The sequence below is a fragment of the Ruditapes philippinarum genome, unplaced genomic scaffold (assembly GCF_026571515.1).
Source record: "Ruditapes philippinarum isolate M1 unplaced genomic scaffold, ASM2657151v2 ctg3864_1_1_1_1, whole genome shotgun sequence".
In the NCBI taxonomy this organism is placed as follows: Eukaryota; Metazoa; Mollusca; class Bivalvia; order Venerida; family Veneridae; genus Ruditapes; species Ruditapes philippinarum.
Genome location: NW_026859228.1, coordinates 209,029 through 227,994, shown reverse-complemented (window position 1 = coordinate 227,994; position 18,966 = coordinate 209,029). Strand labels below are relative to the sequence as shown.

The window sequence follows — 18,966 nt, the reverse complement described above, 5'->3', positions numbered from 1 at the left end:
GGTGCCCCTCCGGGCATTACTTCAGGCACGAGCAGGCACCTGGGTAGAACCACCGACCTTCCGTAAGCCAGCTGGATGGCTTCCTCACATGAAAGATTTCGACCCGAGTGAGGATCGAACCCACAGTGGTGAGGGACCTTTGATCTCAAGTCAGCGATTTTATCAACATTTAAGTGAAACTATATATATGTATATAATTATGCTTATAAAACAATTTTCAAACATCAAAGAATATGTATAATATGTACTGCAAATATTTGTACATATTATATGTAATCATTAAAATATATGCATTCATTTCTTATTGAAAAATTTGACTTGGACTTTGTAGAAAATAATTTTCTAATACCTATTTTTTTATTACCTTTTTTTAACTATATCATTTAAAAAAAAATTCTGAATCATTTATCACATTAAAATTACAGTTGACATTACAGGTCAATCAAACATTATTTGTCTCTCTCTAACATACATTAGACATTTTAGCATAACATGGAGCAGCTCTGATTCAACACAATTATCACACAACTGACATGCTTTTATGTTTTTGGAAGATTTTTTTTATATTTCCCAGTCTCTGACCTAATTGGTGTCACACTGCAACTACTCTTAGAAGAATATATATGACGAAATGGTAAATTAATTTTACAATAGTGTTCAACAGCATAAGAATGTTTGAAAATTTTATATGTCCCAATTAAGCTAATCTAGAAGATATCCATTCACATCAGTAAGCTGTTTGATATTTCAATAACTTCAGTGAATTGTTCTTATTTCTTGCGTAAAAATGGTTATTGACATGTTTAGTCTTAGCGAATTTATTTATTCTCTGACAATAAAATACCAAGTACATCAAGTATTTCCTTTATCCAAAGCCCTTGTAAATATAAATTTATTTACTCTATAATCATCATAATTTAGATAACGACTGAAATGGTTACACAAAAAATTAATCAATAATAATTTTACCCTATTTCATCTTATACCGATACATTTTAAGTGTACTGGCTAGAGCCAAGTAAAAATCTCATTGCTCAATGACTGAAAACTATATTGTTCGCCACTAAACATAACCTGAAACTGCAAGGTCTTACTGTATGAATGTCATTTTTGTATTTTCTGATCGCAGATCAGGAAATAAAAGGCTGACATTCAATCTCTGGCACATAATTTCAAGACAAACCTAACAACAAGTAGTTCTCAAAACAGCTTTAAACTAGCGATGTAAAAGAAAAAATATTTTAATTTTGTTACAAGTATCCAACATATTACAACGCATTTTAAGTTTAAAAGTAGCGTTGGCTATAGAATTGTCAATAAATGCACAATCACAAATAACGCGGATGAATATCATTTTAATCAATGAAAATGATAATTTTAGCGATGTCGATTACCGAATACTTTAGAGCGTATTACACAAATAAATCTGACTATGTGAGAGCTCTGAAGTTCAAATCCCAATCGAGGCAACTATTTTTTTTCAGTGTCTTTTTAAAGGAAGTAGCCACGATATGCAAGGATAAAGTGTGGCTGTCAAAAAAAAATAAACATAAATGATTTTTTGATGTAACTGTATCATGCAATATTCCTATGTACTGTTATAGTAAAAAATCTAAATCAGTCGCTGCATCTCGTTGCCCTGTAATATGAATTATAGTATATAAAAATAAACTTATACAGGAAAATACATACATATATATAGTACGATTTAGATTGCAATGATAAGAAAATACCGCAGAGCTTGCAGCCCTTTGATTTATCGATCAAGTTTCAGTTTACGAAGAAAAGAAAATATTAATTCTATAAAGAGATTTTTTTATGACGACATACTCTTTTGTAATGTTTATATCCACTTTACATGGAATACTTTAACAATATCAGTCTGGAATTTGTTTTCCTCTGATGAACAACTTATGTACAGTTTTTGTTCTCTGTCACAGTATGTTACAGCTTTTGGGATATAAATGTTTGCTTTCTCTAGTCCAATAATATCACATTTCTTTAAGCTGCTTGACAGTCTCAGAATAGTGTTACTGTCTCTGTAGCACACAAGTATAGTCTCATCTTCTAATTGTTGTTGACCGTAAGGATATTTATATCTCGGTTCTTGAAAAACGGTCTTAACATTTCCTTTCCAATCTATTTTCAAAACCTTGCTATTTTGTCTCCAATCCGTATGAGATACACATATAGACGTTTCATCTTTGCTGATCAAAACTCTGAGAGGCCCGTAGAATAAAGCAGGAGGACCAAGAACATGGAGAATTTCTCCTTGAAGATTCATAATGATTATTTTCTTTGATGCCCGGCAAGAGACAACCAATTTATCCTGGCCATAAGCAACACCATTGCACTTTTCTTTCACATCTATACGTTGATCTAATGAAAGTTTCGCGTCAGAATAAGACAATATCTGAAGAAACGTTTCATTCATCAAAGTTACAGCAAGGTTTTTTTTCTGGAAGAGTTGTAACATCTAAGGGACCTGAAGACATCTTAACCTCAGTTACAACTTCATTTTTCTCAACGTCGATCAGTTTTATATTTTGGTTAATGTTGTCAGCAACAACCATTTTCGTAGGAGCAATCATAACCATACCAGTAATGTTACATTTTTCTTTTTCTGATTTCAATTTGACGTCTATTGTATCCATATATTGTAAATCTATTGTTCTATCTGGGCATGATTGTACCAATGTTGACAATGTTCCATAGTTATTCTCAGTATTCAGAAAATCTATAAGGCTTTCATTGCGGGTAAATTTAATACATATGTTTGTTGTATTTGCATGCAGTATGTTCTTTTCCTTATCTGTCAGTATTGGCAGACTTTTTCCGGCGTTTTTAATTTCGATAAAAAGCTTATTTTGCTTGTTCTGTTCTTGTAATGACCTTAACAACGAATGTGAACATTCAAGCTCTTTAGTTATCTCTAAGCAAGCAGCTTCTACGGTTTCCTGCTTACATTTTTCATTTTTTACAATTATATTAGCTTCTTTTAATATCTGGGTTTCCATTCTTTCCAAACATTCATTTATTTCTTTTCTGAAAGCTTTGATATCTTCAACAACTTTCGCATGACTCTGGTCTAGATTTTGCGCAGCTTTGCTAACATATTCTACGTTCGATTTACATTTCGTTATCAACGATTCCATTTGTTCTAATATATCGGCCATCTCATCTGACAGGTTTCCAGAAACATCAGGAATATAGTCCACATTACACTGTTTGTGTTCTAATGTAACGCACACATAACAAGCCACAGATGTGTGATCCCTACAATAGAATTCTAATGGTTTATCTTGGTGTTTCGTGCAAAAGTCGGCCGTATCCTCAGATTTTGTAGGTGCATTAACCCGGGTCTTTGGCATTGATTCTTTGTCAATGAGTACATGGTTTTTAAATGGACGAGCGCGTCTATGATGTTTATAGCATGTTTCACATAGATGCTCCTGGCAGTCCTGGCAGAAGCCATAAGCACGTTCCTTCAAACCATCACTGTCACATGGAAGACATATTAATTTCGAGTCATCATCATTGAGATCTCCTAGACCTAATTTACCAGGAACCTCCATTCCTGTCTGAAAAAATATGATATGTGAAGAATTTTTTTTTCAAAATCATATCAATTATAATGTTAAATACATGGAATTCGACCGATCCATTTACATTTAAAACACTAGTATCAATTTCTGACGGGCAATCAAATTACTGGCATATTTTCAGAAATACCCTTTTAAAAATATTTGACCTGATAAGTAAAATATTATAAATTTATACTTTAATTCTAAAACTTTATATGTTAGTTTTTCTACTTGTATTTCAATTAAAGGCGTATGCTAGTGTTACATAAAGCAGAATGTAATCGCATATCGAATTCATTTTAATCTATCATGATCTTAAAGTAAGAGAAAATAATTGGGGGTCACCCAAAAGAAAGCCATGTCGACTTCCGTTCGTGCATAATTTGAAGATGAAATTAACACTAACTAATTAAAATTGTCTATACACGTATATGAAAAATCAGGTTTATTTGTAATAACTTTAAGACTCTTCGTATTAGTATACATATTAGATAAATAACTTTGTCATTTTTTACATAAAATTTTATACAATATATTCTATTAATATCTGTTTGAAAGGCCTGGGCACTGTCTTCCGAGAGATATTTGCTATCATTTTTATTGAAATGAAATCTTATGAAACAAAAATTTGTAAAGGGTGCTATTTGTTTTCAACAAGTATTTACTTTCAGAAATAACAACAATTAGATAATACTTAATCAGTAGCATGCAATCAGTTTAAGACAAAACAAATTGGGTCGATACTGTAGAAATATGGTGCACAAATTGTCAACTCAATGTTTTAGGTGATCAAATCGTAAATCGATGGGTACTGACTTCAAATAACGATATCCCGGTTGTCTAGAGGTAAAGGTAAAAAATACAATAGTGAAGAGTATATAGACTGTCACACATAATGTTTAATTTTGAACGGTTATTTATATTTTAATTAAAGAGAGCATATCATGTAACTATCCTTCAAACAAAGATACCATGAGTGCTTTTTATTTCCTACACAAGAAAATAAAAATAAAGGTAGAAATCTTGTTTACCCTCTGGTCGTTTGGTAAATATTTAGTCACCTGATAAGATTATCAGTGTACGTAAGTAAAATATTCATTGTCACGTTACTTGTTTGATATTTATAAAGCATATTTACAAACATGTATCACAATTAACAAAATTTCGCATATTGTTAATTTTCTTTTATTTTTACCTCGATATGTATATGATTTAGAAAAATAAAAAATAAAATTGAAACAAAACAAAAAGTTGTGGTCTAGATCTATGTGAAAAATACATTATGTACTAAAGTCGCTTTTGTTTGCATACGTACGATATATGATTTTATTCTTAGATGAATATTAGATTTAATATTCTAAATTTGCTCACCTTGTAATCTAAACACTGCTAAAAACCTTTGGACTTTGGAACGCGGAAGTTCAAAAGAACGTGAAAAGGGAATGTACTCTTACGTAAATATGGTTGGTATGATATGTTTCAATAAGAGTGCATTCCCTTTTTACTTTCTCTTAACTTTATATTGTTGACATAATAATATGTTTCTAAAGGTGTTTCATATGTTAAAGCAAGCATGCCTCCTAATTGATGCTAATTTTCATGAAAATTTTGAAAATGCATTTAAGATTAAAATATTATGAAGCGAACAAAGAAAGAAATTTGCACATTGCAAACGGCACTCACAATCCAGAGGTCAAAATATACATACATGCCTCTTACTGCGTTAGTAACGCAGTAGAAATACAGTGATTGTTATCAATCGCACATAACATTTAAATACTAGTAATTAATTAGATATTGAATATTTTTACTTTTCTTAAGATCTTCATATATATTTCTAAAGATTGAATTTCTTGAAATATTTTGGCTCATCTGGTAATACCTAATTTACTGATTACGAACGATTTTACTAGAATAATAATCTTATTCACAGATTTTGCCTTTGGTATATGATATAGTGCAATGTAGGGGTGAATATAATCGTGAAGTTAAAGAATAAAGAATATGTTGTAGTTGTATCGTCTGCAATATAATCAAGGCAGACAAGCGCTGGTATACCAATATAACTTTAAACATGTATAGTTGCACTCCCTTGTTCAACAATGAATTCATTTTTTTACTTAATTGAATTTAATAGAGAAGAAATAATAAGGCAGCTTCATGCAATCATGATTATTTTTATTGAACACAAGTGATTTTATCTAGTTTGAGGCATCAGCGGGAGATAATTTATGAGTAAATATAAAGGACAATATTTATCTTTTAAAGATCGTGTCTTAAAAGTTGTTAAAACCTTTAGTTTGAAGATAATCTAGTCATAAAAATAAAGTTATAGTCAGTTAGATATTATTATTCATGTAACGTTGATATAAATTGTGCATTCATAATGTCTTTTCTTAACAAAATACAATATTATTACCATTCAAGATGGTCGCTCTCTTTGTGATTGAGTCAATAAATTACTTCCAAAATTACAGCTAAAATGGTTTCATATCTTAATTTTCATCTAATAATTATACTTTTCGATTCTTTGTGGACAGTACGGAACCTATCAATGACCATTTCAGAACGTAAAGATATGCAAGATAACTAAAGAACAGATTCATTTAAAATAATAAAACGACATAGAATATAGTTAGTTGTTGCCCAATTTTGCATTTTAGTGTCCATGTAAAATTGGTCTTAACCATCAATCAATGACTTTAAAAGAATTCCCCTGCTTTGAATTTGGAACAGTCAGTTAAAGATTAGGGGACTTCAAAATCAGAGTACAAAAATTAAACTACCAACAGGGTAGAGCCAGGTCAGACTAAACAGAAGCTGGCCTGGTCCTGTAAAGGCGGCAAAGGCTAATTACTTTCAGTTACAGAAGGTTGAGAGTTAAGACATAAAACTACTCCAATAAGTTGACTTGATAATAGCAATATCTTAAGTGATCAAACTTCAAAAAAATTTGCCTGTGACTCACCGAATACCTTTATTGGTTTTGATTGTAATTGATTCAATGTAAATGGTACGTGTTCCTTTAAACAATAAAACGTTGTGTGTACTATAATGAGAGACAAGTTGCTTTACTCGATGTACATTTCAAAAGTCATTTGTGCTCAAATGAGTAAACTCAAATTCTCTTTTGCCTCTTCCACTATAGCCAAAACCTTCTCTTTTCACTTATTTCTCGTTTTCTCATTTTGCATGGAAAGCATACGGTTTCACGGTAAACAGGACAAAATGGTACATATTTCCGAATTTGTTTCCACCAAATAAACCTAAATCTAAAACTTTTTAAAAGCTTTTCTGGAACGGAACTAACCTGTGCAGAAACATGACACAAGTTCATGGTCAATAATTAAAATAGTATAAAGATTGAATGTCTTTTCAAACATTTCTATTAATTCCATCCTTTCATCAGTTTCAAAAAATGAAGATATGGGATCAAAACCTTAAGAATAAAACTCTCTTTTTATTAGACATGCGGCTATTTAAGAAGCGTTACGACATAATGTCGATGTTGAGGTTGTCCACATATTTGAAACTTTTTAAGATAGACATGTAAAAGAAAAAAGAATCTACGAAAAAGAGTGTATTGGTCTTTGAAATAAGCACTTTTCTGAACGTTGATTCTAACCACAAAGTTGGGAAATATAAAATCTTTTAGAAGTTATGAAAACTGTGAGGAAATTGTGACAGTCGCGATAAAGGTTCTTTTTAGTCTGTGAATAAGATACTCGCAATTCAATAAAACTAATGAGAATAATAAAGCATGTGGATAATGTCAACAAATATTGATAAATAGTCGATACAATGTCATTAATTCGTGTGAATCGACTTATTTAATTACCGGTATCTCGGATGATAGAGCTTTTTTCAATTACGACATATCCCTATGTATCATTCTAGTTTAGTTCACACTGATATTTAGAAAATATTAGCCTATCATATTTCTTTTTTCTATTGAGCAAATAGCGTAAATTTATGTTCTCTATCACATTATGCTTAAAGGTTATAAATATTTGCTCTCGATGGTCCAAAAATGTCATATGTTTTAACCTGCTTAACAGTTTCAGGATATCGTCACTTCCTTTGTTACAGACAAGAATCCGTTTGTCTGCTGTTAACAGTAATAAATCTCATATACTGGTATTGGATTTTTTGTTTTGCCCAATCAGTTTTCTTAAATGTATCTGCTCACTTTTTAAAGCAACTGTAAACAAATATGTGTCAAATGGCCAGTATTAGTTTGAATTGCAATTTTGATATATTGTTTCTCAAGAGCAACTTTAGAAATTATTCGGATCTTTAGAGTCAAGTCATACGAATGGACAAATTACAGTATTTTATATGCTAGCCATTCACATATTTGTAAACATTGTACACAACATTGTACATATAAAACACCATGTATTTAAGAATGTGACATAAAAAACAAATGTGTTGTGTTGTTCTGTAGAAAAAAAACAACTTTACGCTTCCTCTGATCACAGTTTGTAAGAAATGAAACGATCTGTTACTATTTTTTCCCTAAGTTCATTTGGATCAAATGCTATTTTGTGAAAGTATAGTGAATAAATTCCGAAACTTTTACCGTTATGTGAAGATAACTTGCTCATTTACACAATTATATAATATTATCACCTTACATTAGAATGTTAGGAATAAAGATACGTTTTTTGTTGTTTTATGTTTTTTTTTTTTGTTGTTGTTAAGTTTTTGTTAAGAACAACCTCATTTGTGTCTAGCATTGTTTATGTTTACATACAAATGTGATGACAAAAAGACTTTTTTTGTGAAGCATTGTACCTAAACCAACAGAGGTAAACAAAATAATTGAAATGTTTTTGTTTTGATAGAAAGCTGATTTTTAACATTTATTTACTGCTGAAATATTCAAATTTTGTTTTACAGCATTTGTGTCTTTTGAAGATGAAAAACATTATAACAGTCAATTTAAGTAAGCTTAATGTTGTCCAGCGTACCCTTATTTATAGTGTGACAGACCGCCTACACATGTATTTAATACCACGTCTGATGGAAAGGAACCTTACAATAACCACCCATCATAGCCCATTTAGAGAGCATTTGGAACTTCAATGATTCAACTGCTTAAGGTGTCGCCATTGAGATTCGAGGTCACAGGAGTCTTCATACAGTTATTTTAACAAGACAACTAGAGAAAGCAGATGTCTTTAAGGGATATATTGTCTGTGGAAATAGAATACATCAGCACTGTTCAGATTGTAAACATAAAGTGGAGAAAAATTTAAAAGAAAACTGCAAGTCAAAGGTGACTATCTTGATCATGGTTTCATTTCATCACTAAACATGATTAAAAAGACAAGCATGGTCATTAAACATTTATTCATTTATATTTCATTGAAGACTCGTCATTATACAATTCATCATATCAATACATAAAATTTATATATATGTATATACAATGCACAAAACCATTCTTGGGTAGAATTGTAAGAGACTACTAATATATTAGTATTATGTTCAGACTTTCACATTCCTACACATAATCCTTAAAATAAAAGTTAGGCATTCCTTGTAAATTTTGACAGCCACTTATTTATATAACCAGGGTAACTGAAACAAACTAGGTATGAAAACTACTATGTCGATGCATTCTGGTATACAGTATCATTAATCATGTATCACCACTTAAAGTAAGACTATCCTTATACATAACATCCGCTTATAAATATATAAAAACAGGCTACAAATGCTGTCAACTGCATTGAAACTGAGGGTCGTTGGTTCAAAACCCGGAAGAGTCAATTTAGTTTTCTTTCTTTTAACATTATTTATATATTGTTCAGATTCACTTTGAAAAAAGTGTTTAATTTAAAATATATTATTATGATTATGGTATTTATTTACTAAATAATGATATATTAATTAACACATTTAGTACCTGTTATTTTCAAAGTCTAATGAAATTAAAACTACACGGTTAAAGTATTAAATATTCACAAGCTCAACTAATACAAGCTCAACTTTTACACTTAAGAAAATAGGCAATTTGAAAGCAGTCTCACAATTGAGTAAATCTGAGGGACATTCTTAATTAGGCTTTAAGCAGGAAAGTAATCAAACAAGTGTTTAAAATGGGTGGGAAAGGGAAACATGTTTACACACATTTATTAAAACTTTTAAGAATAAACAATACTTTTGCTGTGGTTGCCTGTCAGCATATTGTGATTATTTGAATATTCAGGATAAGGATAAGGATAATACATGTATTATAGATGTTTAAGAGTTCCCTTATTTCTGAAAAAGAGGTCTTTTATATTTTACCTTTAGTTCAGAAAAGTGTTCATAAACTAGTAAATCAAATGTATTGTTTTTAAAATTGCATACAGATGTCTTTTGAGGCATATAACTGACTTATGTTGTCAATTTTTCAGTTCCTTAAAATGCCAACCTTAAAACTAGTAACAAACAGATAAGCAAACAATGTGTAACATTAATAAAAACCTAACTATTGATTAGAATTCAGACAACATACAAAATAAAACATTTAGAAATAGTTAAAACGTACACTATTCACCGTATAGTTCAGCAAATATACATAAGTCAAAACATTATTTGTCCCTCTCTAAAATACATTTGGCATTTTAGCGTCACATTGAGCAGCTCTTATTCAGCACAAACATCATGATTTTTGATTTTCTGGAAGATTTCGCCCTGCCTCTAACCTTATTGGTACAACACCGTACCTTAACTTAGGGAAAGCCGATTTATGTGGAAATGATAAATTAATTTTGTCAATAGTGTTCAACAGCATAAGTATCTTTAAAAGTTCTATATGCCCTAAGCTTATTTTAATTTTTCCATTCACTCCAGTAACTCTGCAAATGATTAAATAAGTGAACTGTTTGACATTCAAATAAAGCATCATAAGCATCAATTTCTTGCATGAAAACTACAAATGAGTGTCTATTTAAGTCCTAATGAACTAAATTTGTCTCTGACAATAAAAATCTATTACAATGTATTGTCTTTATTCAAATTCCATACAAATACAGATTTATTAACTCTTTAACTATCATAATTCAAACAACGACTCAAAAGATAATAAACTGATTTCTATCTTTAATGATTCTAGCCAATTTCACCTTGTACAATATCATTTGGAGTGTACTTGCCCTTGCTAACGAAAAACCTCATTGTTCTATAATGGACAGAATTTATGCATGAAACCTATAAAATTCCCCACTAAACATAACCTGGTACTGCAAGGCCTTATTGTATGAACGCTCATCTTTTATCCATCAGGTAACAGTTTAGGAAGTAATTCTATAAAGAGATTTTTTTGACGACGACATATTCCTTTGTAATTTTTATATCCACTTCACATGGAATACTTTCACAATATCAGCCCGCCAGTCTTCTTTCTCTGATGAGCAACTTACGTACAGTTTTTGTTCTCTGTCACAGTATGTTACAGCTGTTGGAAAATAAATATTTGTTTTCTCTAGTCCAATAATATCACATTTCTTTAAACTGTTTGACAGTCTCAGAATAGTGTTATTGTCTCTGTAGCATACCAGAATAGTCTCATCTTCTAATTGTTGTTGACCGTTAGGATATTTATATCTCGGTTCTTGAAAAACGGTCTTAACATTTCCTTTCCAATCTATTTTCAAAACCTTGCTATTGTGTCTCCAATCGGCATCAGATACACATATCGACGTTTCATCTTTGCTGATCAAAACTCTGAGAGGCCCGTCTAATAAAGTAGGAGGACCAAGAACATGGAGAATTTCTCCTTGAAGATTCATAATGATTATTTTCTTTGATGCATGGCAAGAGACAACCAATTTACCCTGGCCATAAGCAACACCACTACACTTTTCTCCTACATCTATACACTGATCCAATGAAAGTTTCGCGTCAGAATAAGACAATATCTGAACAAACGATTTACTGAACAAAGTTACAGCAAGCTTTTTGTCTGGAAGAGTTGTAACATCAGACGGACATGAATACATCTTTACCTCTGTTACAACTACATTTTTCTCAACGTCGATTAGTTTTACATTTTTGTTATTGTAATCAGCAACAGCCATTTTCGTAGGAGCAATCATAACCATACCAGTTATGTTACATATTTCTTTTTCTGATGTCTGTTTCATGTCTATTGTATCTATATATTGTAAATCTATTGCTCTATCTGGGCATGGTTGTACAAATGTTGACAATGTCCAGTAATTTTTCTCAGTCCTAAGAAAATCTATAATGCTTGTGTTGCGGGTAATTTGAATACAATCTTTTGCTGTATTTGCACGATATGCGTTCTTTTCCTTATCTGTCAGTATTGGCAGACTTTTTGCAGCGTTTTTGATCTCAATAAAAAGCTTATTTTGCTTGTTCTCTTCTTTTAATGACCTTAACAACGAATGTGAACATTCAAGTTCTTCAGATATTTCTAAACAAGCATTTAATACGGTTTTCTGTTTACACTTTGCATTTTTTACAATTGTGTCAGCTTCTTTTAATATCTGGGTTTCCATTCTGTCCAAACATTCATTTATCTCTTTCCTGAAGACTTTAATATCTTCAACAACTTTGGCATGACTTTGGTCTAGATTTTGCCCACTTTTGCTAACATATTCTATGTTTGACTTACATTTTGTAATCAACGATTCCATTTGTTCTAATATATCAGTGAACTCATCAGACATGTTTTTAGAAACATGAGGAATATAGTCTACCTTACATTGTTTATGTTCTAATGTAACGCACACATAACATGCCACAGACATGTGATCTTTACAATAGAATTCCAATGGTTTGTCTTGGTGGTTCTCACAAAGATCGGTCGTATCCTCAGATGCTATAGGTACGAATGTCTGTGTCTTTGGCATGGATTCTTTGTCAACAAGGATATGATTTCTCATTGGGCGTGGCCGTCTGTGATGTTTGTAGCATGTTTCACAGAGATGTTCCTGGCAGTACTGGCAATAACCGTAAGCAGGCTCCTTCAAACCATCACTTTTACACGGGAGACATAATAAGGTCAAACCTTTATTGTTTAGAGCTCCTAGACCTAATTTACCAGGCACCTCCATTCCTGTCGGAAAAATGATAACATGAAAAGTATTTTATATGTTTCCAAATCATGTGATTTTTTTTAATTCATGAAATTCGATCTGTCTATTTACGTTGAAACGCTTTTAGGCGGACAACCAGGTAACTGGCATATTCTAAGAATTTCCCCTTTCAAAATATTTGAACTGATAGGAAAAAAGTAAATTATAACTTTCTTCTATAATTCTGATGTTTAATATGATAGTTGTTCTACGTGTATTTCCATCATAGCCTATGCTGGTGTAACACATAGACACATATCAGAATGAAATCGCATATCGAGTTCATTTAAATATATCATAATCTTAAAATAAGAGAAAATAATTAGGGGTCATCAAATAGAAAGCCATGTCGAAATTCAAAATATATTGCACAAAGACTCTTCCATTTGTGCATATTTTGAAGATGAAAGAAATAATGGTATAATCTTCAATTGTCAAACAAACAAAATTGCATATACACCAATATAAAAAAAAGTTTATTTTTAATGAACTAGAAGACAATATGTCCTACATATTAGTCTCATATAAATAACTATGTCAGTTGGCATAAAACTTGAACCAGGAAGTATTTCTATTTATATCCGTCTTCCCAGAGATAACTGCTTTCATCTTCATTGATTTTTTTTGTAAAACAAAAAGCGAAACTTTGTGGAGGACGCTATTAGTTTTAAACAAGTATTAACTTTAAATTTTATTTTAAGTACTGAGAATTGAGTACCGCTCAAGCCGGTGGTAGGGTCGTAGAGGGATATTGCTTTATTCATTTTTCCTCATGTACAGACTCAATCAAACTGAGACTGCAATTTTCATGTTATTTTTCTGCTTTTAATGCTTCCAAGGGATCACTTCTTTCATAGATATTTATAAATGTGTTGCATCATTTATCAACTCAATATTTAGACAAAATCTAATCGTAAACCGATGCGTACTGACATCAAATATGAAAATAAATTTAAAATATATACTATTGTCTAGAAGCAAAGGTAAAAAATTAGCGAAGAACCCTTAAACTGTCACACCCAATGTTTAATTTTGTATGGTAATTAATATTTTAATTAAAGGGAGCATTTCATTTTACTATCCTTCAAAACAATATCATTAATACTTGTTTTATTTCATAAACAAGAAAATAAAAATAAAGTAAAAAATATTGCATTTTCGGTTTACCGACTAGTCATTTGGCAACTATTTCAGTTAATGTTTGTCTATAATGATGTGAGAGTGACGTTTCACTTTATGTGTACACAAAATGGTAAACAAATGACTGAAGAGGTTAAAAAGGTCATAAAGAATCACATATATTTTATGCATTTATGCATTTCGTTTAGTTTATGGAAGCACCAACTTGTTAGATATGACTGAAAATACATTGACTTTTAATAGCAAATCCAATCAAAATTACCATCATTACGACTAAGTGTCTCATCAGATTTTTTTCATATAAAAAGACACGAATTTAAATGTAACCCAATAACATATTTTTATGTATAATTAAAAATTAGAAACAAGACAATTAAAGTATATGAACTATGCATAAAACATATAAAAGGTAAAGCAGTTTTATAAACCTTACATACAAAAAAAAAACTTTTACGATTAAATTCAATTTTGCAAACATTTACGATGCATCTTAACCAAACATTAAACAGATAACATCCTTGCTAACTGTGTTATGATGACATTGGAAAATTATTTCGGTTTTGTTAGGTATATCACTAAACTGCTAGACTACTGATAACTTGTACAATTAATGATAACGGTTTACACCGTAATAGTGGACCTGACTGGCTCGTTTATCTAATAATATCCTAATTGAGCTGTACCTGATAAGATTATCAGTGTGTTGCGATGTTAAAAATTAAGCCTTGTTTTTATCAATAGAATGAGGTGGGTTACTTATTACCTAATATTTATTTTTTAATGTTCTTGGTTTGCTCAGGAGTATTCTTTAATGGGTGAAAATCTAACTGTCAGGATGACACCACCCTTTGAATGCAAAGGGAAATAAAAATCAAATTTTTATTAAACTAAGTTTTTATTTACACTTAACTAAGCTACTAAAAGCTAGGTCTACAATTAATAATGTTCTTTAACATTACCTGTTCTTTTTAACCAAATTAAACTATGATAATTAGAATAAACTAGTGAATAAAAGATTTAAACCAGTTGAAAGTTGTACTGTACTTAGAAAAAAAAGAACTATATTAATTAATCAGAATTACTTCTGTATAAAGAGATTACTAAAATTACTTTACAAATTTATTAAAAAAGTTTCAGTGACTTTAAATAATCTCTAAGGCATACTCGATGCAAAAGTGCTTAAAATAAAGTACATAATTAATTAATAAATAAACCTTACAGAGCTTTTAGAGTTGTTTCTTCTTCAAAAATTAGCAGCAGAATGTCAAAGCTCCCTGCTAAGATGCCTGGTTAAATGAACTTGTGAATCTTAGAGGGATGGCAATATATGTAATAACTCATCTGATTTGTAAAATTACAGCCAACCAAAATTTACTTAACAAAAACTTTAGGGTTATCATTTCGTTACTTAACTATTCAAGAATAGATTATGATTCGTGGCAAATTTGCAGCAGCATCATTAACAATGATAAAAAAATAATTAAGATTTACAAAATAAATATAACCATAAACATAAAAAACTTATCATATCTATAAATATATAAATGCTTAAGACAAGAAAAATAAACTACTTGTAAGTATCTAAGTTTCTAGGCCGGGCAAAATGAAAGTTGAACAATTTAAGTATATGCCAGGCTAAGTGAAAATAACATTATTGTCCATAAATGAGTTAGTCTATTTCTAAAACAAATAATACAGTAAAAACCCTTTATTCTTGGTAAAAAAAAAACGTTTATGAATGGTGTATTTTAAAATAAATGCTTCTTTTAATCTGTATAATCCAAAGTCGAGTAATACTAAAAAAATATTAATAATCATGTAAAATGTTGTAAGTGAAAATCAACTTTACAGCAAGTGCACTTATGTAAACTATTAATTGTCATGTGACTTATATAATACATGTATTTTCTTAGCAAATTTACAATTATGTATCACAATTAACACAATTTCGCGTATTGATACTTTGCTTTGATTTTAACCTTAATATGCCTTATGATTTAGAAAAATGAAAACATAGAAAATCAAACAAAATAAAAAGTTGTGGTAGATTATATGATTTGTTGTTAAAACTTGAAATATACCTTTTTATCCTAAGGACGACAACAACATTATGTACTAAGGTCCGTTTTGTTTGCATACATACGACATATGATTTTATTTTAAGATTAATATTACTATATATTACGTTGTTATCAAAAGGCCTTTGTACTTTGGAACGCGAAAGTTCAAGACCGTGGAAAGGGAAAGCACTCTTATTGAACGCATATTTTCAAAAATTGTTGATATAATAATGTTCCTAGGGATGTTTTCATGTCTTATGTAATACCTAATTTATTGATTACGAACGATTTTACTTGAATAATTTTCTTATTCACAGATTTTGCCTTTAGAAGATGGTATGGTGCAATGTAAGGGGATCTATCGTGAAGTTAAAGAATAAAGAATATGTTGTAGTTAAATCCCTTGATTAAAATGTCTGTAGATGAGCGCTGGTATACCAAGATAACTTATAGCATTTATATTCAATAATAAATTCAAATTGTTTGACCAAAATTTAATAGTGAACAAATAATAACGCAGCTTCATACAATCATAATTATTTATATGGAGCACACATGATTTCATCTAATTTAGATCATTTACGAGTTAACATGAAAGCCAGTTTTATCTTTTAAAGATCGTGTCTTAAAAGTTATAGCCAGTTCATGTAAGGTTGATGTAAAGTATGCATTCATTATGTCTTTTCTTAAGATGGTCTTTCACTTTATGATTGAGTAAACCAATAAGTATCAGACTTACAGCTAAAATGATTTCATATCTTGATTTTTATCTGATAATTATAATTTTTTACGAGAATATTATAGGCAAGTACGGAACCTATCAATGACCATTTCAGAACGTAAAGATATGCAAGATAGCTAAAGAACAGATTTATTTAAATTAATAGAACGACCCAGAAATTTGTTGTTGCCAAATTATGCATTATTGAGGTTCCAGGTAAATATGGGCTTAACCATTAACCTGCCCAATGACTGTAAAAGATTTCCTTTGATTTGAATTTGGAACAGTCCATTTAAAGTTTTGTTGACTTCAAAATCAGAGTACAAATATTGTTCTACTAACAGCGTAGAGCCTGGTCAGACTATACAAAGGCTGGCCTGGCCCTGTGAAGGTGGCAAAGGCTTATTACTTTCAGTTACAAGAGGTTGAGAGTTAAGACAGAAAACGAATCCCACAAGTTTACTTGATAACAGCAATATCTAAAATAATCAAAATTCAAAGAAAATTTGCCTGTGGCTCACCGAATACCTTTATCGGTTTGAGGTGTAATTGATTCAATGTAAATGGTACATGTTCCTTTATACAGAAAACGTTGTGTGTACCATAATGAGAGACAAGTTGCTTTACTCGATGTACGAGTACATTTCAAAAGTTACTTGTGCTCAAATGAGTAAACTTAAGATCTCTTTGCCTCATGCGCTTGAGCCAAAACCTTCTCTTTTCACTTATTCCTAACTTTCTCATTTTGCACGGAAAGCATATGGTTTTTTGGCCGTGTTTCACGGTAAACGGGACAAATAGTACATATTTCCGAATTTGTTTCCACCAAATAAACCTTAATATTAAAGTTCCGAGAACTTTTCTGCAACGGAACTAACCTGCGAACACATTTTGTGCAGGAAAATATTCATAAACTTGACACAAGTTCATGGTCAATATTAAAATAGCATAAAGACTGAATGTCTTTTCAAACATTTCTATAATTTCCATCCTTTCATCAGTTTAAAAAAGGAAGATATGGGATCAAAATCTTAAGAATAAAACTCTCTCTGTCGGATCTGTTTTATTAGACATACGGCTATTTTAGAAGCGTTACGACATAATGTCGATGTTGAGTCTGTCCATATATTTGAAACATATTAAGATAGACATGTAAAAGAAAAAAGAATCTACCAGAGAGAGTGTATTGGTCTTTGAAATAAGCACTTTTCTGAACGTTGATTCTAACCACAAAGTTGGGGTAATATAAATTATTTTAGAAGTAATTAAAACTGTGAGGAAATTGTAAAGGTCGCGATATAGGTTTTATTTAGTCTGTGAATAAGATACCCGCAATTCAATAAAAGTAATGATAATAATAAAGCATGTGGATAATGTCAACAAATAAAGATAACCAGTCGCTACAATGTCATGAGTCGTGTGAACAGGTCTTATTTAATTCGTGTGAATCATCTTACTTATTTCCGGTATCTCAGATGGTAAAAAAGTTATAATTACGACACATCCCTGTGTAATATTAGCCTATCATATTTCTTTTTCCAATTAGCAAATAGCGTAAATTTATGTTCTCTATCATAGTATGCTTAAGGTTATAAATATTTGCTCTCGTTGATCAAAAATGTCATGTGTTTTAAGCTGCTTTAGTCTCAGGAAATTGTCACTTTCTTTTTTACAAACAATAATCCTTTTGTCTGCTGTAGAAGTTATAAACCTTATATACTGGTAATGGGTTTATTGTTTTTCCCAATCAGTTTTCTTAAATGTAACTGCTCACTTTTAAGAGCAACTGTATTAAATGGCCAGTGTTAGTTTGAATTACAATTTTGATATATTGTTTCTCAAGAGCAACTTTAAAAATTATTGGGGTCTTTAGAGTCACGTGAAATGTATGGAAAATGACAATATTGTGTATGCTAGCTATTACATATATTCACATATTTTAAAACATTGTACACAACATATCAAATGGAATATATAAAAGTATGTATTTGAGATTGTTACATAATAAACAAATGTATTGTGTTGTTTTATAGAAAAAAAGACTTTAAGTTTCCTTTGATCCCAGTTTTTGTAAGAAATAAAACGAACTGTTACTATTCTTTTCCAAAAGTTCATTTGGATCAAATGCTCTTTTTTGAAAGAATGATGGATAAGTTCCGAAACTTATATCCTTATGTAAAGAAAACTTGCTCATTTACCGGGTACATGTATATAAGATAATCATCTTACTTTAGAATGTTCGCAATAAAGATACGTTTGTTGTGGTTTTATGTATGTTTTTTATGTAAATTTTTGTAAAGAACAACCTCAGTTGTTTCTAGCATGAAACTGTACAATACTTAAAAAATGTTTCTTCCAGCTTTGTC

At 30.6% G+C, this 18,966-nt stretch overlaps 1 protein-coding gene across 1 annotated transcript; it reads right to left on the bottom strand.

The window, feature by feature from the left end:
- Positions 1-391: 391 nt before the first annotated feature.
- On the bottom strand, positions 392-5,025 carry LOC132755703 (E3 ubiquitin-protein ligase TRIM33-like). Its single transcript, XM_060746599.1, has 2 exons — positions 4,956-5,025; positions 392-3,581 (listed from the first exon to the last, which is right to left on the bottom strand). The coding sequence occupies exon 2, from the start codon at positions 3,573-3,575 to the stop codon at positions 2,427-2,429; it is 1,149 nt and encodes a 382-aa protein (XP_060602582.1). The 5' UTR covers positions 3,576-3,581; positions 4,956-5,025; the 3' UTR covers positions 392-2,426.
- Between the last annotated feature and the right edge of the window lie 13,941 nt (positions 5,026-18,966).